Genomic DNA, 20,032 nt, shown 5'->3' on the forward strand with positions numbered 1-20,032 from the left:
CTGCCACCAGGCTGCAGACTAAATAGGAGCCACACAGGACCCAGGGAGCAAGCCAGCTTGGCTGTCCCCTCCAGTGCCCAAGAATCTGGCCATTTCTCACCTTCTCCACAGCTGTCGCCCTGCCCCCACCACTGTCGACTCTTGCTGGGATTTTGGCTGGCCGTCCTGTACCTGACCCCCAGCCCATTCTCAATACAGCAGCAGAGGGACTTTCAAACCCAAGACAGATGAGGCATACAGCCAGGCCTCGTGTCCTCACCAGGGCCACGTCCCCGCCAGCCCCCCTCAGTTCTTTAAGCTACCTCCTTCCAGCCACGGCAGCTTCTTCCTGCACCTCCACATTGCCAGCACACTTCCACCCCAGGGCTTCTGCACACCCAAGGTGGCTGTCACCACCCAAGGACACTCGAGACACGCTCGCTCCAGAATCTGCTGGGGCAGCCTTTTCCGGAGCTTACCCAGCCCACCCTGCACACAGCACACGCATCCAAGTCTCCATCCCGTCTGTTTTCTCCACAATACCACCACCAAAACGTGTCCATGTTGTCCCTGGATGCCTCCCCTCCTGGAGCACACTGGCCCTTCATCTGCTGTGCCCACCACTGAACACCATCAAGTAGAATAGGACCTGGCCTGTAGAATGTGGCAGAATTGCTGAGTGGGCACGTGAGCAAAGCCCCATCTTTGAAGACACCCCTGCAGGGCTGAAGCCCAAACCCCAGATTTTCATGTCAATCACCCCAAATTTTAAATGTGGCCATTGACCAGGATTTGTTTTGAAGGGACTGTGGCAATCCTGAGTCCCTCAGCTTGTATTCAGGGCGGTGGTCTTAGCCAGGTGAGCATGTCCACCTTGCCTGTGGTCATGTTACCCTGGCCTGGGGTCTTCACTCCAATTGGTCACCCTTTCTGAAGTGCCCCCCTCACTCCATGAGCAAGCACCTAACTACCCGCAGCACCCGCCGCCCAACTAGCCCAGTGGTTTGGTCAGACACGCACAACCTGAGCACAGAAGCAGGAGACAACGTCCCACCATCTGGGGACAAAGCCATTGGCAACGTCACGACTTTTATTTGTGGTGCCTGTGCTTTATCTTGAAAATACCTTCTCCCCCTCCCCAGACAATGGGGGGCAGGGGGCAGCAAAAAATAGAAGACATCCCTCCTTATTGCACATGGACCCTATATACAGGCCCACCTGGCGGAGGCCGGTGGGTCTCTTGGCACACTGCTGGATCCCTGCTCGGGAGGGGAGGGTGTTGGGGTGGCATCACACGTGAGGTGGGGACCACCAGGACAGCCACTCTGGTCCTGACTACTGACCCCTGCACTTCTTGGTCCTGCTTCCTTTCTGGTCCCATTTCTGGCCCCAGTCCCTCCTTGGGGACATCCCCCTACCTGGCTCCGCCTCCCACCTCCACCCTAGCTTCGGATGGTCCCGTTGGCTCCTGGGGACTCTGAGCTTCCCTCCCAGTCTTGAGGTCCCAAGAGGCAGTTATGGCTTCTCAGTGACTTCCCCTGGAGCCCTGTCACTTGTGTTCACTCGGGGAAGGGTGCGTGTGGCAGAAGCAGCTGTATAAATACGGGTGCGGGGAGAGTCCTCCGAGTCACTTGGACAGTTTGCTAATGACACGGATCAGTGCTGCGTTCTCATCCTTGAGCCGCTGGTTGTCAGCCCGGAGATCAGACAACGCCTGGGTCAGAGAAGAGAATCAGCGGGCAGCCCTGCGCAGGCTGGCCCAGCCCACAGCACCCCAGAGCACCCACCTTCAGCTCCTCCTCCAGCTCCGCTGCCTTCCGCTCCAGGGCCCTGCGCTCCTGGAACATAGCAGGCAAGGTCAGAAGCCAAGTGTGGCTGAGGACTCAGGGCAGGGCAGGTCAGAACCTCAGTGTGGCCCGACCAGACCCACGTGGGTGAAGGCTGGGGACACAGCAGCCCCCATCCCAGCTGCCCCCACTCACAAATCGCTCCAGCTCCAGGAGGGCCGGCCTCTCTGCGAAGCGTTCCTGCCGCTGGCCAGAAGAGAGACAAGGCACAGGGGTCAGGAAGTGAGCTGGCCTGTGGGTCCAGGACAGTGCAGGCTCCTAGCCCAGACCGGCTGTCCTTCAGTTAGACAGAAGCCAGAAACCTGGGCCCTGTGGTCCATGACAAGCCACGAAAACGCTAGGTCCAGATGGAGCCCGGTGGCTGGGCGCCCGGCCCCCTCCCAGAGGACGCGGCCTTCCTGAGTACTCTGGCTCCTGCTGCTCCGGCCTCCGCTCCCTCACCTGCGTGGCCCGCTCCAGCTCCACCTTGAGCTGTGCCAGCCGCAGTGTAGTCTCAGTCAAGGCCTCCCGAAGGCGCTCGTTCTCCCTGCGAAGCTCTGCATACAGCTGGGGGCATGGAGAATGCCGGCAGTCAGGGAGGGGCAGGAAAGGGCGGGACGTGGGCCTCCAGCCGCGGAGCAACCCAACAGGGGCGGGGTGTGGGGTGGGATCTTGCACCTTCCTGAATCCCCCCTCAGGCTCTTCGGTCTCGGGCTGGGGCTCGGGGTGGAGGTCCCGCTGCGTGCGCGGCCTGCGGGCGGAGGGGCCGCCGTCCGGAGTGCTGGAACAGTGGGCGGGGAGGAGGCGGGGCAGGCATCACGAGGTGCTGCCCCGACAGCCCCTTCCCAGCCCGCCCCGCCCACCCGCGCCTACCTGCACTCGGGGCTGCGGTCTGCGGGCTCCGCCTCCTCCCCCTGAGGAAGGGCGAGGGGGGTTCAACCGGACGTGGAGGGGGGCACCGCCCGCCCGCCCCCAGGTCCACCTGAGCGCCCTCACCTCCGCAGGGCCCCTCCGCTCCTTGCCGACCTTTGGGTGCTCCCTGGCTGCCCGTGGTCCCTGGCCCTGCCCGTCGGGCGCCTCTGCTGGGGAGGGGCAGGAATCAGCCCAGTGGGAGGGGCACCCGGGGCCTCCACCCCCAGGACGCGGGAAGACCAAGTGGGAGAGCTCAGGTGGATCCCAGCAACCAGGGAAGCAGATCTCACCTCTCTGGGCAGGGCCCTCCGCGTTCTCCACTCCAGGGACTCGGGGCCTCGGGGAAGGTGCAGGATCCTGCTGGGGAAGTGGTGGGAGTCAGCTGGATCGAGTCCGTACCACCCGATGCCACCCACCGCCCTGGCCAACCGTGCTCACCAGGCCCGGCAGGGGTGACTGCTCTGGCTCGGGGGCCCTCCCTGCTGCCTTCTCCGCCTCCTTGAGGTCCGTCAGAGTCACACCCTGACAGGCAGAAGGGAGAGTTGGCACCAGCCTCCTCCCTCAGACCCAGGGGCTCAGACCCCAGCCCTCTTCCTTCAGCCCCAGGGGCCTAGAGCACAGCCCTCCCCCCACACCTGTGTGGACCTCCGAGACTGGCGCATGAGGCGGGAGCGGGCTTTCCGCTGGGATTCAGACTCTTCATCCCGCACGGGCATCTGGTAGGACCTGCGGGAAGGACCAGCCCTCAGGGGAGCATTCCCTCTACCTGTGTTGAGTATGACAGGGAGGACTTCCCAACAAGCCTGGGACACGCTGCCCAGCAGAGCCCCCAGAACCCTGGACTCCTGGGCAGTGCACATTCCCCCATGCAGGGCATCCCGCCCCAGCCTCTTCACCTCCGACGGTCCCGGGGGTCTGCTGGGGGGCCGGCAGAGGCTGCAGGGACGTTTGGCTTCCCTGGGGATCCAGGCTCTCTCCTGGAGGGAGGAGGATGCTGCATGAATTCATTCACTCAGCTACGTCTACTCAAGCGTGCGCTAGTGCCAGACCGAGATGCCGCAGCCGAGAGACGACTGGGCTGTGCCACACTCCACTCTGAGCAGAGGACACCAGACAGACAACAGCAGAGGCTGAGCAACTGCATCAGGAAGACCGCGATGCTCGGATGAGAGACACAGGACCAGCATGAACTAGGGATCCAAGTGAGGCAGACACCGTGACAGGGTGCCGCAGGGAGAGGTGACATCCGAACAGAGGCCCCAGGGACAGGAGGAAGTGAGCCCTGAGGATGTGAGGAGGGACAGAGCAAAGCCCTGGGGCAGGAGAGGGAAAAGTGGGCAGGTCACAGCAGACCTGACGTTCTATCTGAGCGTGTACTTGACTTGCCAAAAGGGAAACCGAGGCAGTGTGTTAGGGAGGAGAAAAAGTAACCCCAGGGAGCAAATGGACTTGCTCAGGACGATGCCGCCAGGCCTGGGACCCAGGCCTGCTATCCACCCGCCCGGGCCCCCGGAGCTCACAGTGTAGAGGGCTCTGGCACCTTCCGTGAGGGTGTCGGGGGAATTCTGGCAAGACGAGGCTCCTTGGCCTGTAGAGAGGAGAAAGGTCAGGACAGGGTATTTTCCTGGGGAGATCCCTGCCAGCCTCACCCCACCTACCTGAGCAGAGGTCCCTTCCAGTCGAGAGGACGAGGCTGACCGCTGCAGCCCAGCCCCCAGGGCTGCCTCGGCTCCCCGCCGTTCCGGAGGACCCAGAGCACCAGAGCTCCCTGTCTTCTGCAGGCCAAAGCACCTGGAAAAGGGGGTCTCTTCGGACAGCTGGGTGAAGAAGGTGGTCTCGGTTATAGAGAAAGATCCCTCTGCTCAGAGGCTTCAAGTGCTAACCCCAGAAGGTCCACAAGCCACCATTCCCACCAGCTCTGGCAGGAGCCACCACAAAGGAGCTCCGTTGTCCAGATGTGTGGACAGTCCTGACCCGCCCACCGTGCCCAGGCCAACAGGCTTGATGCCCCAGGACCTCTGGGGCATCCACTCACCATGGGGCTTGGTGGGCTAGGTGGCGGTGGGGAGGACACTCCATTGAGGGTTCTGGGTTCCGTAGGGGGTGGCTCTGTGGCATGGGAACAGGGTGGAGGCACACAACTTACCAGCTGCCTGAGAATCAGAGACCCAAGCCCTCCTCCCTGAGGCCCAGGGGTCCAGACCCCAGCCCTCCTCCCTCAGGCCCTACCTGTGGGGCCTTCTTCTCCCTCATCCTCGTCCCGGATGGGGGGCCCCCCTGCCCCGCCGGGCCTGCGCTCCTTGGACAGATCCTGGAGGGAGATCTTTTCGCGGCTGCTCAGGCGACACACAGAGCTCCTGCAAGCAGGAGGGGTGTTGGAGCCAGCCCTGGGGAGCCTGCAGCCCTCCCCTGGGGCTGCTCCGCCTACCTCCTGTGCTTGGTGCTGGAGGGCACCTGAGGCTCTTGGCCTCTGCTCTGGGAGGCCTCCTTTTGGTTCCGAAGCTGCAAGGAGGGAAGGGGACTGCTGGGAGTCGGCACTGGCCACACAGCTGTGGTCCACCAGTGCCAGCAGCACCTATGCAGGGTGCGCCAACCACAGGGGCTGTCTCCTGGGCAGTGGTGGATCTGTGACTTACTCAAGTTGCCCATACCTGGCCAAGCAGCACCTGGAAGAGGAGGTGCCCTGATCCGGCAGCCCAGAGCTGCCACAGGCAGGTGCTGACACCTGACATGACACACACCCAGGATTAGCCTCCAGAATCCCAAGAGGGGCCTTTCTGGCTCTTGAGGACACCTGCTCAGCCTTCTCCCTGTCCTTACCACACCAGGACACTTGCCCACCCCTCTGCTGTCCCAGGAACAGATAGGTAGCCCTGGCCCCCTGCTCAGGGATTGCCCCAGGGACTAGAGGACAGGGCTTCCCAGGCCACTCTGCCACCTCTGAGCCTTCGCCCAGAGGGAAGTGCTGAGTGCTCCAGTGTCTCCAGGAGTGCTCCCCAGACCCCAGGCCAGCGCAATCACATCTGGCAGCCTGTTTCCCAGCAAGGAGTCGCCAGGGCTGGCTGGGAACCACCAGGGGTGAGAGGCCTCAGAGCCCACCCTGAGCAAGGCACACTGCCCCCAGAGCATCCCTCTGCCTGCCACTAGGTAGCAGGGAGTGCTGTGCCCCACTACCTGCCTCCTCCAGCTGCCCAGCTGCGCCCTGCTCATGGCCCTCTCTGGGACCGAGTCCCCCAGTGGGAAGAGCACCCTGGGCCGAGGGCGTCAGGACATAAGGAGGTCTTCCCCAGCCCCCTCCTCAGAGCTGCTGGGAAAGGAGGGAGTCTGGCCCCCAGACTCACGTCCTCCTGTTTCCGGGCCAGCTCCTCCAGCAGGCTCAGCACTTCCTCATCAGCCAGGTCACAGGGACGCTGCCCCTGGGTGGGGGGAAGGAGAGGGACAGATGATGAGTGAGGGGCAGGCACCTCTCTCCCACCCCAACCACCACCACCTGGGTACTGGCCTCACCGCATGGGTCAGCGAGTCCATGCCCCCGCCGTGCTCAGCCAGCAGGCGGCAAGCGTCCTCCACACCCCAGTGGGCGGCCGCATGCAGAGGAGTCCAGCCATCTCCATCCCGGAGCTCTGGGTCATAGCCTGCCTGGAGGAGCAGCCTGAGGACCAGGGAGCTGGGGTCAAGGACCATAACGGGACACCTGGGCTAAGGGCTGATGAGCCAGCTGTGCTGTGGCCCTGGCACCAGCTCTGCCCACATCCCAGCACTCCTGGATCCACTGGTCAACAGACACTGACCCAAGCTTCTCCCCACAGGGACCCTGGGCCGCCCATCCTGGCCCAGGAAGTGGCCTCTAGAGCCTGTTCCTCATGCCCAAAGGGTACTCTTCAGGTCACCTGGTATGGGATCTAGGGGCAGCCCCAAGGGAGGCGGGTGCAGGGCTCCCCAGCCTGTGAAGGGGAGACCCCCCAGGGGCCATCTCAGGACCCAAGTGCTGGGACATGCCGGCTTGAGCAGCGGCTCTCAGTGGTGTGATGCTGCCGCCCCACACACGCACACACTAGCTGGAGAGGCCTCTGGCCGCCATGACTTCGGGGTGGAGGCAGGGCTGCTCACGTCCCCTGGCTGCAGGAGACCCCAGCTGCAAGCAGCCTGCCAGAGTCAGTGACACCAGCAACTCCTGGCCGAGCTGGCTCTACCAGGGAAGGGGAACGCGCCCAGCAGCTCACTGGGCCACAGGCCGGGTTTTGAGTCCAGGAAGACTCCAAATTCTCCAAATCCAAATAGAAGGGGCCTATTTTTAGAGGACTGGAGCGTTAATCTGTCAGCGAGAAAGGACACAGCAAGGCAGGTACAGACAGCGGCCCCCATGCCGCCCGGTGGCTGGACACTAGGTGCTCCGTGGGCCCTGCTGACCCTGCCACTTATCTTCTACAAGGCTCCAGCCCACTTGTCCCAGCAGGCCATCCTGGGCTCCCTGGGCTTCTGTCTCCCCACACCTGCACCTTCAGCCTCTGTGGACTATCCTCCCGCCTGGTGCCTGTGCTGGGCCCACAGGGCACACGGGGTGGTGCAGTCCTCACCTGCTGCCTCCAGACTACCAAATCTCACACAGGCCCCTCCCATCACACTCACCTTCCCTGTCACCCTAGTCTATACTTCCAAGTCCACGGCCATCCACTGGGATGCTGCTGCCCCCCAGAGGACATGGGTCAGTGTCCAGAGTCACTTCTCACACTGGGGGGAGTGCTTCTGACATCTGGTGAGCAGAAGCCAAGGACGCTGCTCAGCATCCTAGAGCATGGGAAGGCCCCAGAGCAGAGAGCCGCAGCCGACCACATCTCCCCAGTGGGGCTGCAAGCAGCACATAGGCCCAGGTCTGTCCCAACACTGGGCCCCCAGGAACTATCAGGTATCCAACACAAGCTCACTGTGGCTCCGCCGTTTGTTTTGCTTAGCAACACTGGGGACTGACCCCAGGCCCGCACACGCTAGGCGCGCACTACAGCACTAAGCCTCACCGCACACCTCAGCCCTTTATTTTCATTTTGAGACAGGCTCTGATTGCGTTGCCAAGGCTGGCCTCAAACTTGCAATCCTTCTGCCTCAGCCTCCTGGGATCTCAGGTGTGCACCACTGTGCCTGGCTTGTAGTGACAAACTGTTTAACACCTCTCACAACGCCTGAGAGAATAAGGGGAGGCACTTCTGGGACAACAAAGGTCTAACCACACACTTACACGGCCACCCCAGGAACCCAGCACAAACCCCACACCTGACCACACTGTTCCTTCCCAGCTAACACACGCTGGGTATAATACAAACCACCAATTTTAAAAGTTGAAATCGCACAGAATCCATTTTCTGACCATATTGTAATTAAAGGGGATCAGTAATGAAATGATTAAAGATTTCCATACACTTGGAAATTAAGGACTCCCTTCTAAATCCACAGATCAAAGAAGAAAGATCACAAATTTTAAAATGTTGTACACTGAATGACAAGTAAGACTACACCGCACAACTTGTGGGGCGGCTCAGGCTGGACTCCTAGGGGTGCCGCGTCGGGAGCCGCGGGGCGAGGCGGCGCCACTCACCTCATCACCTCGATGTAGCCCTTGGCGGCGGCCACGTGCAGGGCGGAGGCCCCCGTGCGCGGGTGCCGGGCCTCGGGCATGGCGCCCCCATTCAGCCAGCACCTGGTGTCATGCAGCAGCAACTCCTCTTCGGCCCGCTTGGCTGCCTCCACATCCACACCTGGCGCAGAACGGGTAACAGGTGGGACTCCGCGCGGCGGCACTCTGGGCGGCCGCAGATCCAGCGACCCGACCTGTGCCCCCAGGGCTCCAGGGGCGCAGCTGAGGGCCTGGCCAATGAGATCCGCCTTCGCTTTCCGCGACCCAAGCCCCCACCCCAACCCCGCCGCCGCCTCCTTGAGCAAACCCAGCCTTGGCCCGCCCCCCACCACGTCCCCCGACGTGCTCACCACCCACAACTGCACCGCCCGCCGGTAGTGAAGCAGGAGGCTCCGCGCCGCTCCGCTCCGCAGGCAGCCTGCTGCCTCTCCAGCACCCGGCTCCCGAGGCCGGAAACCTGCAAGGCTGGCTGCGGAGCGCAGCGGGCAGGCTCTCGGGGCTGCAGGCTGGCGCACCGTGCGCGGCCTCAAGAGCCTCCGGGGAAGGGAGGCGAACAGGTCTTTTCTAGGGAGCGTCTGTCTCTTCCCGGGAGGGCTATTGCGGCCTACTGTGTGTCTTCTGTGTGGTGCTGGGGTGGAACCCAGGGCCTCACGCCCGCGAGCCAGACTACCACTGAGCCACCTTCCAGCCCTCTCCCCTTTCAGTTGCGAAATATCTAAGTTACCAAGGTGCTGGCCACAGCTGGCTGCCCTAAACAAAGCCCACAGCTCAGTACGTACTGAGCCCTTGAAATGCAGTTTAAATGGAGATGTGCTGGAAATGTAAGACGCCTGCTGGATTTTGAGGTATGAGAAAAAGAAGGTAAAGTGATGCATGAAGGGTTTTTGTTGTTATTGTTGGTTTGTTTTGTTTTTGTTGTTGTAGGGGATTGAACTCAGGGGCACTCCACCACTGAGCCACCTCCCCAGCCCTGTTTTGTATTTTGTTTTAGAGACAGAGTCTGAGTTGCCTAGTGCCTTGCTTTTGCTGAGGCTGCCTTTGAACTCTCAATCCTCCTGCCTCAGCCTCCCAAGCCACTGGGATTACAGGCGTGCACCACTGCACCCAGCTCATAATTTTTTTTTAAATTGCTTGCATGTTGTAACAATATTTTGGGAATACTGAACTAATCATTTATTTAGGTACTGGGGATTGAACCCAGAGGCACTTCACCACTCAGCCGCATCCCCATCCCTTTTTTATATTTTTATTTAGAGACAGGGTCTCACCATGTTGCGTTAGGGCCTAAATTGCTAAGGCTGGCTTTGAACTCGTGATCCTTCTGCCTCAGCCTCCTGATATGCTGGGATTACAGGAGTGTGCCACTGTGCCAGACTCTTTTATTTTGAGGCAGGGTCTCACTAAATTGCTGAGGCTGGCTTTGAACTTGCAATCCTCGGACCTCAACCTCCCAAGCGGCTGGGATTACAGGCATGGCCACCTCACCTGGTTTACTTATTTCTGATGCAGGGGATGGAACCTAGGATATCATGCAATGCTAGGCAAGCAGTACACCACTAAGTACATCCCTGGCCCTAAATAAATTATTAAGATTAATTTTTGTTTATTTGCAGTACTACAGATTGAACCCAGGGGCAGTCTATCACTACACTACATCCCCAATCCTTTTTATATTTTGAGATAAGCTCTCACTAAAGTTGCCCAGCTAGCCTTGAATTTGCAATCTTCCTGCCTTGGCCTTCTAAAGTCCTGGGGTTACAGGTGTGTGCCACCATGCCTGGCATTCCTGTTTCCTTTTATTGTTCAAAATGCACCAACTTAAATTTTTTTGTCTATTTGTGACTCACATTGCATTTCCCCTGGTTGACAATGGCAAAGAATCCTCATGTACCACTTCTAGCTTAAAAGTTAAGTATCACAGTGGGGCATAGTGGTGCACTCCTGTAATCCCAGTGACAAGGCTGAGGCAGGCGAACACAAGTCCAAGGCCAGCCTCAGCAACCTAGCAAGACCCTGAGACAAGACCAACTCAAAAAAAAAGGGGCGGAGGGGCTGGGGATGTTGCCCAGTGCTTAAGCACCGCTGAGTTCAAACCCCAGTGCCAAAAGTATGAATATTACAGAGCAACATGAGACCTCTGTGCCCCTCCCACGCCCAGGCCACCCGCTCTGGCGCAGTCTGCCACCCTGAACACATGCTGTTGCTGGTGCCCTGACTACATACAGTGCAAACTTCTGCCATAAAGCAATAAATGGGTCCAAAACGTGCAATCCTGAAAACTGTGTCCTGGTCCTACTGGAGATCAAATCCACCCAGGTAGCACTGCACTTTGGTGCTGCTGGCAGCAGGCACCCAGGCTCTCTGGTCTCAGCTCCAAGGGGGTCACAGTCAGGCCTCCTGGCTGTCTCCTGGTTAGTGCCACCTCCGTGCCCAGAGAGTTCAGGGGAACACTGGACACCCCTTCCCACTCCCGCCACTTCCTCAGTGGGGCCGCCCATTGTGGCTGAATGTCTCATGCAGGGAGGGGAAGGCGGAGTTCACTTCCTGTTTGGCCACCAGCACACGTGCATGTGTGCCCTGCACTCTCAACCTACTGCAGAGATACTGGTGACAAGGCCTCTTAGTTAGGGGTTGGCAAACTGGTCTGTGGGCACTAGTGCCTTTGTGTTTTTCACTTTTCATGGTGGTGGCAAAATAAACAAGACAAAACGTACAGCTTCCCCTACCTGAAAGGGCACAGTCCTGTGGCACTGGGGATATCCACCTTGTTGTGCAACCACCGCCACTACCCAGCTCCTGAGTGTTCTGGTCACCCCAGACAGAAGCCCTGGGCCCACTCACAACTCCCCAAACTCCCTCACCCAGCCCTGGCAATTCCAACCCACTTCCAGAAGGCCACCTTGTGTAGACAAACCCTCAGCGGCACACAGCCACTCATGCCTGTTCTCACATGGCCCTGGCTGTCCTGCTGGGCAGCAGCTGGTGGACCGGTCAAGACAGGCAAGAAGCCCTGACTGTCTACTATCCCATCCGTTTCCCCTGTCCCCTGGTCAGATCACCCACTCATCCATTCTTGGATGCAGGCTCGAACCTCTGGGGACTGCTAACGACTTTAACGACATTTGAAATGTTTTAATTTTTTGAGATAGGGTCTTGCAGAGGGTGGCCTTAAACTTGTGATCAGCTGCCTCGGCCTCCCCAGACACTGGGATTACAGTCTGTCCATCTCTGACTTCTCTGAGGGTATGTGTACACATGTATGTATGTATGTATGTGTGTATACATATATACATATACTTTTTTTGTACCAGGGATTGAATCCAGGGGTGCTTAACCACTGAGCATCCCCAGCCCTTTTTACTTTTTGAGACAGGGTCTCACCAAGTTACCTGGGGCCTTGCTAAGTTGCTGAGGCTGCTCTTGGGATCTCAGGCCTCAACCTCCTGAGTTGCCAGGATTATAGGTGCGGCCAGCATGCCTGGCTGGCAGGGGTGCATTTCTAGTTGTACTGTTCGAGGTTACCCATGTAGCGGAAAACACAGTGTTCATCTGTCATGGGCTCATTTCACTTGCTGTCCTCAGGTCTCACCCATGCTGTAGCACGTGTCGGAGTTCCCATGATGTGTATGGGTCCCGTTTGTTTATCCATCCATCACCAGGTCACTTGTGACGGTGCTGTGAACATGGTGCACGCACCCTTTCTGGCCTGCACCATGGTGGAGTGCATCTGGTACCTGGAGAGCACCCTGCCTGCCTCGGCACTCCACCCCCTGGATCAGGGGCCTCTGAGTTAAGCCAGCCTAGGCCCCTGCTGTTTGACCCCCACCCCCACAAATGCACAGCAGTCCCAGAGAGGGGACAAGGAAGGGGTTAGCTCCCAGGGACACACCAGAAGGCAGCTGTCTGGATGCCCAGCCCCCAGGGATTTTCCATCTCCTAGACGCACAGGGCCAGCAGGTGGGGCAAAAGCCGCATCCTCTTGCAGCTGGGGTGCAGGCTGCAATGCAGGCCTGGCAACTGTCAGCAGAGGTTGAAACCCGGGTCTGTGATCTTCAGGCAGCAACCCACCCCAGCCATGTAGCTGAAGGTCTTTTGAGTAGTGCCACTGTCCTCTGTTCCTGGCTAACCATACAAGCCGACATCCCCCAACCACAGAGCCGTCCTCAGCCTTTCCTTTGCCCCACAGAAGCACAGTGTGGGCCCCTCTGAGAAGCTGGTGTCAGCTCCAATTCCTGTCATTTCTTCAGATAACTCAGGATGTTGGACAGTTGGTGCCCCCGCCCCCGGGTCTGGGGACTCCAGGTGAGGACCTGCAGCATGAGGGTGTGCAGCGGCTGTCCCTGTGGTAGGAGATGCCAGCTAAGTATCAGGGACCAAGAGTTAAATCTTCAACAGTCTCAAACGGGCTCGGAAATGGGAGAAAGGGAGGGAGAAAAGGGAAAAACACGTTTACTTCTCTATGCACAAGAGCAGGGGAGCGCAAGCACGCAACCATTAGCCAGATCCACCGACTCTGGATGATTCCCACCTGGGAATGCCTGGGAGCTGCAAACCCAGGCGGAAACCAGGCTAGTGGCTGCTAGGGCTGGGGGATGGGCTGGGGCTGAGGCCCAGGGCTGTGGGGTTTCTCTCTTGATACTGATTGCACAACTCTGAATGTACTAAAAACCACTGAATTGTGCATTTCAAATGGGCGGATCGTAGGGTATGTGAATTATATCTTGAAAAGCTGCTTTTAAAACAGTGGACTCAGCAGAGGTTATGCAGGCATTCACCATACTACTGGTGCAACTTCTGTGAGTCTCAAGTTTTTCAGTGAAGTTTTTCCAAAATACAGCATGGAGACAGGAGGGGAAAGCCCAGCTCTGCAGCCCATCTTATGCCCTCCCCCACTGAGATCCCAGGCTGGCTCCCGACCTCCCATGGCTCTCCATCCCATGTGCTTGGCATGCCAGCGCCCAACCCATAGGCCTCTTCACCAGGACAGGGACATGCAAGGCGGAGGAGACACAATCTGGCACCACCTCAGCCTCTGCTCCTCACCAGCCTCCTCTTACCTCCTCCAGACCTGCATGCAGCACTGCACCCACAATGGGCCCTGACAAGGTGGCAGGTGCATCATCCCTGCCTTATGAATTAAGGAACCTGAGCTTCAGGAACACTGGAGTCAAACAGCTGGGCACCATGGCACTGGGAACTGACCCACAGCCAGGCTGCAGAAGTCACACTTGCAACCAGGGCTCCTCCAGGGACATCCCACAGGTGTCCCCTGCTCCCACAGGTCCCAATGGGCTGCTCAGCATTCCCCACCCACCAGTCTTCCAGAAGTCTTTGCTTCTAGCCCTGCACTGGAGAGCTGTGGCCACCCAGTTCACACCAGCCAGCCCTGGAGCACACTTCTCAGGAAGATGAGGTACTCTAGCCCTCATGTAGCCCCGAAGAACCTACTCTAAGCAGGACACCACCTCCCTAAAGACACAAGCACAACCACAGACTGCACCCCACTGAGGCTTTTGCACCCCACTGGAAGAACTCAGGGTACACAACCCTCAGACCTCAGGGGAGACCAGCCCCCAAAGCCCCCTGCAGGCCTCCACTCCCCTCAGAAGACATACCACCTCCTGAGACCAGCGGCTCACCATGTGGCCAACAAGAGGGCGTGCTCTTCTGTGCACTGAAGCCCCTGGGGGCTCCCCAGGCACTCGCCTCCCTAAAGTCCCACCACTCACGAAGAGGAAATGGAGGCACAGAAACGTCAGAGAAGCCTGGCACATGGACTGGGCCCTGGCCCAGGCAGCCTGATTCCCAAGCTCTCAACCTGCACGCAACACAGAGGCCCACCTCGGTGGGCGATCTCCGCCTTCAGCAGCCCCTCCATGGCATCTGACTCGGCCAGGTCCAGGGGCAGGTCACCATCACTGTTGACAGCGGCAATGTTGGCCCCATGGCTCAGGAGGTACCTGGGGGCAGAGGAAGGTCAGGGCTGCCAGGTCTGGGCCCACCACTCAGTCCAAGGCCTGCCTGCCCCCTGCCTCACCTGGCGATGTCCAGGTACCCACAGGATGCAGCCACATGCAGGGGTGTCCAGCCCTCATTGTCCGCCTGGTTCACAGTGGCACCCTGCTCCACCAGGAAGCGCACCACCTCCAGGTTCTCATCAATGCAGGCCTGAGGGTGGGGACAGACCCATTAGCTGGGCCTCCCTTGTTTAGCCACAGAGACCCAGCAAGGCAGGACTCCTGAAAAGGACCACGAAGCAGATCCAGGGGTCCAGTGAGAGCGACAGTGGAGAAAAAGAGCCCTGATGCCCATGTGCACAGGCTCTGGGGCTCCACCGGTCACCCAGCTGTTTAAGACATCCCTGGCTACCCCATGATTAGGCCAGCTAGGTGTCCAGACAAGAGCACTTCAGCAGCCTGAACAGGACCCAGAAGGGACAGGACATCTCATTCCATGTAGAACTCCTGAATGACACTGACAGACAATGGCAGCAAGACAGGGCTTCCCATGTTCTAAGGGATGAGGCCCCAGCCCCTCCTCCCTCAGACCCAGCCAGGCACTTTCAAGGAGCAGGGCTGGAGAACACCCGGCAGCAGACCCTCCAGGAACTGCCCTTGAGGGAGCCCAGGACTGCAAGGCTGGTAAAGTCACCACATCCCCATGACAGCCAGGTTCCAAGGCAAGATCCCCAAAAGGGGCAAGTATGTCCCCTGTGCCTAGGGCCCAAGCGTATTGCCTTTCAGCAGCCAAAGGCCTACTGTGCAAGGCCCAGGGTTCACTTGGACCATCCTTTCTGATCCTCCTGCCCTGAGTCTTTACCCAAGTCAACACAGCACAGAGGGCCAGAGGAGGGGGTTAGGCTGGGGTCCATATGGATGCTGGTGGGCACTGGGACCTGAACTGGGTTTGAAGGGAATAGGTCTGAACTCCTGGGTCCCCAGAATAAGTTAACCCTCCAACTCCCTCTTCTCCAAAGCTACCCATCTAGAGAAGGGGGAGGCAGCTATGAGGGCCAAGAGCATGAAGTCATGGAAACTCAGGCCGCGAGAGGGGGGCCACATGTGCCCTGGGAACGGGATGAACTCTGGGCTCCGTTTATTTCCACCCGGTTGTCATGACGATGGGAGAGGGGGGCAAGGAGAGAGATGGGCCTTTCCCTTTCAAGGACCTGGCCAGGCACAGGCATCCGTGTGAAAGATGCCTGAGGCCTGGGCACCAGGGACCTAGGAATCAGGCCCAGCTCCTCCTCCATCTGACTCAGGAGTTCAGGCCCCAGTCCGCCTCCCTCAGACCCAGGGGTCCAGGCACTCAGTCTTTCCCAGTTCAGACCTAAGAATCCTGGTTCCCAGTCCCTACTACTCCAGACCCATTACTGCACAAGGCAGTTTAAGGGAGGGGGGAGGAATGGACCCGTCTTGCCAACACTGACGTAGGAGCTGAAGCTTGAGCACTCAGGGAACACACCTGGCCAGGCAGTGGGTGCTTGGGACCCAGCTAAGGGAGGATTCAGCCCAAGTGGAGAAACTAGCTCAAACTCTGGAGTCACTAAATAGGGTGGCTGATCATCCCTACCTGGTACCAAGGGTTCTCCTGGGTCTGAGACTTATAGTGCCAACACCAGGTCAGTTCCAGTAAGCTGGTCACCCCACACAAGGCCTGATCAACCCGCAGCTCTCACTTATTGGCCATACAATTGAGGCCTAACTTCCCGTCTCCTCAGACCACCCCAACCCTTCAGGCCTCCTGCAAAGTCCTGGAGGGCAGGTTTATGAAGGGCTCACAGTGGGAAGAGATTCTTGTCTAAGAGGCCGCCTGGTGGGAAAGGACAGAGGGAATTCCAAGTGAAGGAAGTGGTCTGGGGCCTCTGGGGATGCCAACGAAAGGGGCTCAGGAGTCCCTGGTAGGAAAGCTACAAGAGAATCCAGGGCATGGATGATGGAGAAGGAAAGGACACTCCAATGCCTGAATCTTTCTTCTGGGCTGCTAAAGGACTTGGACCCAGGACCGGGAACCTACTCTGGAGAAGGAAAATGTCCCACACTGCACTGGAGCTTCCAAAGGCATGGAAGGGGTAGCATCTCCCCAGGGTACACCTACAACAACCAGGCCCTGAAAAGGGAACTCTCCACACATGACCTATCCCTAACCCTAACCCTACTAGGGATTGACTACCTCCCGTTCCAGAGGCAAGGAAACTGAGGCACAAAGAGGAAGGAAACTCAAGGGGCAGAGATCAGAACTCAGGCCTGACTGACTGGTCTTCCTCTTCCTGGGAATCTAAAAAGGCCTGGTTGAGCATCCTCGCCTTCTGCACCCTGCACTCCACCCCAGCCACACTGCTCTTTCCAGGTCCCCTCTGCTTTCATCAGTAACTAAACTACAGGGGTTCAGCAAGGAGAAAAGGCAGGGGGCTCCAGGAGATGGACTCTGCCCCCAGAGGAGGAAGATGCTTGCCAGATGGGTGCTGAAGGAAGAAGGTCTGGGGATGGGGGCTTTTCTGTGGCCAGTCCTGCTCCTGGTGGCACAAATGGGAGTGGGCATAGATAAAAGCATTCAGAACAGGAGAGCCCTGGGAACATAAGGTGGCAATGGCCCTGGAATACAGGATCACATGAGGCAGCAAGCAGGGTGTCTTGAAGGAGATAAGGGGTCGTGGAGGGGGAGGCTCTAGAACCCTTCAGGAGGTAACTTGACACTGGGGTTACAGCCATCAGAGGGGGTAGTTGCCCAAATGAAAAAAGAGAGGTGACCCAAATCCACAGAGGGGAAGGGTGTCTGAGCAAAATTACCAAGAGAATAGAGAAGTAGCCCAAAGCCAGAAGTCCGGTGCTTTGAGGTTGTCCAGGAAACCAGGGGAATGGAGAGAACAAACACCCCTAACAGAAGGCCCAGGTGGAAGGAAAGAGGAGAACGAAAGAGAGAAATAACTGAATACCAGGGTACAGAGGACAGTGGGAGGTGACCCAACAAGGGAAGCACCTGCTTCAGGGAACAAGGTGGGACAGGGCTTAGAAGGCATTGGCCGAAATAGATCATCCTAGGGCAGCAATAGAGGGCAGGTCAAAGGAAAGAGGAGTATGGCAGGAGATGAAAGCTGAAAGTGGCACTAAAGGATCTGAACCTAGCCAAGGAGGTGGCCCAGGCCAGAAGCTGCGGAAGGAAACAGGCCCACGACAGAGAAGGATGCAGCTCCGTGGAATAGGACCTGCCTGCAAAGGGGAAACTGGGCCAGCGTAGGCATGGAAGCAAGCAGAGCTGTAAAATTAAGTGGCACACAGGAAAGAGATGGCGGCAGTAGACGGCAGAGGTGGCACCGACGAGACGAGTGAAGGGCGCGCGGGGTCGGGGAGAGGGCAATGAGCGGACCGATGTGACCGAGCTGTCAGAGATGGCTCACATCCTGGAGAGCGCCGCGCAAGGTGTCAGGGCCCAGGCCAGCGAGAGCGGCTCAGCACAGGGACGAGGAAGCTCGAGGCAGGCCGGCAAAGGGCGCCGGAAGACGGGTCGGCACAGGACTGCAAAGCCCAGGGCCAGTGCCGGGGGTGCCTGCGCGGTGGCTCGGGGCCGGGGAGGGAGGACGCCAGCGCGGCGCTGACCTGGTGCAGGGCGCTGATGCCGTCGGCGTTGGTGGAGTCCAGCACCGCGCGGGCGGGCGGCGGGGCGGCGGGGTCGGGCTCGGCGCCCGGGCCGGGGTCCGCCGCGCGCAGCATCAGGCGCGCCTCGTCCAGGTCTCCGCCCGCGCAGGCCGCCAGGAACTCGGCGGCGCGCTCGAAGCGGACAGTGCGGGCGCGCCGCTCCGCGGGACCCGGCTCGGAACCCGCCCGCGCCCCCCACTGCCGCAGCTGCTCCTGCCGCCGCTCGCGGGCTGCCGCCGCCGCCGCCCCCGGGCCCGCCGCCGGGCCGTCCTCCCCCGACATCGCGCCGCCCGCCCGCCCCGCGAGCGAGCGAGCGAGCGCCCAGCGCCGAACAGCCGCCGCCGCCCGCCCCGGGGGCCGCCGGGAACTGCCGCTAGCCGCGCGCCGCCTGGGACGGCCCGGCGCGCTGACGTCATGATGCCGACCCAGGCGCGCGGGGAAGCCAAGCGCCCGACGGAAGGGGCGGGGCAGCGGCAGGCCGCGGGGTCGCTGGGAAAAGGAGTCCCTGGCGCAAGATGCTGCCGTCTCTGTTCCGGAGGCACGGCGGACAGTCTGCAGCTCCGAGGCGTCGCACGGAATCGGCCTGAGCGAAGGCGTGCCGCGGGGACGCCGGAGGCGGGCTCTACAGGCCGAAGGGGGCCCCGGGGCATCCTGGGAAGCGTAGTGCGCCCTATAAAGGGACGAAGCTCGGCCCTCCCCCTCCCCCACCCCGGGCCTGCTGGGAAAGGAGTGCTGGAGAGCAGGAGCGGGCTGCGTCCCAAAGGCATAACTAGCATCAGCCTGCACGTTATCAACTTTCCATGAACTATGTAGCTTTTTAAATCTTCCTCCTGCAACTAGAAATAAGCTCCACGAGGGCAGGGGGTTTTGTCTTGCGTGTGTAGTATTTATTCTCAGGGCCTAGAACTGAGCTGATGGCGCGCGAGGGAAAAGGAATGAATGAATGAACGCCCTAGGCCGTGGGAAACGCTAGGGCGCCAGGGGAAATTGAGTCTTCAGTCCAGACATTAAAGGCAAAGCACCCAGTTTGCCACGGGGTAGGTTGGGGGCGCAAAGGTCAGGGCACTGGGCTGAGTCGGGGCGGGGCGGGGAGACGACGCTGGGAAATGTAGTCGTCAGCGCCACGCCCCCAGAAGTCCCCAGTCCCCACACTATGCACTGAGGACCAGAGCTCACTAGGTCAGCGACCTCACCAGGGCTCTGGAGCCACGGAGTATTGGGGGCGTGTAGTCCCAGCTCGCGCACTCTAGTTGCACGCTGGGATTTGTAGTCCAGGACGAGCTGATGCAGTGGGTTTGGAAAGTCAGTGGATTTTTGTTTTGTTTTGTTTTGTTTTTGGTACTTGGGAAGTAAACCCAGGGACACCAAACTATTGAGCCACATCAGCAGCCCTTTTTTGATTTTTTAAAAATGTTTGAAACAGAGTCTTACTGAATTGCTGGGGCTGGTCTCAAACTTGTGATTCTACGGACTCAGCCTCTCCAGTCTGGATTTACAGGCGCAGGCCACTCACTGCACGCCGCTAGGCCAGTGGTCTTAATAGTACACCCAGGAGAGAAGCACACCTTCGCATTAAGTATCCCACACTCAAACCCAAACTTGGAAGAATGTGGACCCTGAGACAGAAACACGAAAAAGCTACCAAAATCTGTTCAGAGGCAATAAACTTTTTCCCAAGGGACACTGGAGCAGCATACCCACTCTGAAATCCTTTGGCTTATGCTGAGAAGCTACTGATGCCGCAAGGCCTGGGGATGGCAGGTCATAGATACAAAGGGACAGTCCCCTGGATCTAGAGAAGTAGTCCAGGAACCCAGCACTTTACACACCCCAACTTCCTTTCCTCAGGTTAGCAAAAAGTAAATCTTCAGCATGTTGTGCAGCGCAGCTGTGTGCATTTCTGTGGCACTGCATAACTGTGATACGTTGTAACTGTATGTGTTTGGGTGCTGTGATTGTATTTGCAAGGATTCATGTAAATATGTCTTTTTGTGACTCTGACTACTTATGTGCAGAAAAGACGATTTGGGGCATCTGGCCAACCCGCCCAG

The 20,032-nt window shown here is 59.1% G+C and overlaps 1 protein-coding gene across 7 annotated transcripts; it reads right to left on the reverse strand.

Annotated features, from left to right (window-relative positions):
* Window positions 1-1,049: 1,049 nt before the first annotated feature.
* PPP1R12C (protein phosphatase 1 regulatory subunit 12C) lies at window positions 1,050-18,366 on the reverse strand. 7 transcript variants are annotated; one of them, XM_079118144.1, is made up of 22 exons: window positions 17,943-18,366; window positions 14,384-14,514; window positions 14,188-14,306; window positions 8,308-8,467; window positions 6,225-6,384; window positions 6,059-6,133; window positions 5,146-5,219; window positions 4,947-5,074; window positions 4,753-4,826; window positions 4,376-4,534; window positions 4,238-4,305; window positions 3,614-3,694; window positions 3,353-3,443; window positions 3,156-3,239; window positions 3,008-3,074; window positions 2,802-2,884; window positions 2,679-2,719; window positions 2,484-2,586; window positions 2,268-2,372; window positions 1,962-2,012; window positions 1,767-1,817; window positions 1,050-1,693 (listed from the first exon to the last, which is right to left on the reverse strand). In XM_079118144.1, exons 1-22 carry the CDS (start codon window positions 18,261-18,263, stop codon window positions 1,607-1,609), a joined length of 2,313 nt encoding a protein of 770 aa, XP_078974270.1. In that variant the 5' UTR covers window positions 18,264-18,366; the 3' UTR covers window positions 1,050-1,606. The 7 variants fall into 7 exon arrangements, with proteins under 7 accessions (XP_078974270.1, XP_078974268.1, XP_078974269.1 ...); XM_079118142.1 differs by having other exon boundaries at window positions 2,802-2,887; XM_079118143.1 differs by having other exon boundaries at window positions 3,008-3,077.
* Between the last annotated feature and the right edge of the window lie 1,666 nt (window positions 18,367-20,032).

This window comes from Sciurus vulgaris, assembly GCF_902686455.1.
Source record: "Sciurus vulgaris genome assembly, chromosome: 17".
In the NCBI taxonomy this organism is placed as follows: Eukaryota; Metazoa; Chordata; class Mammalia; order Rodentia; family Sciuridae; genus Sciurus; species Sciurus vulgaris.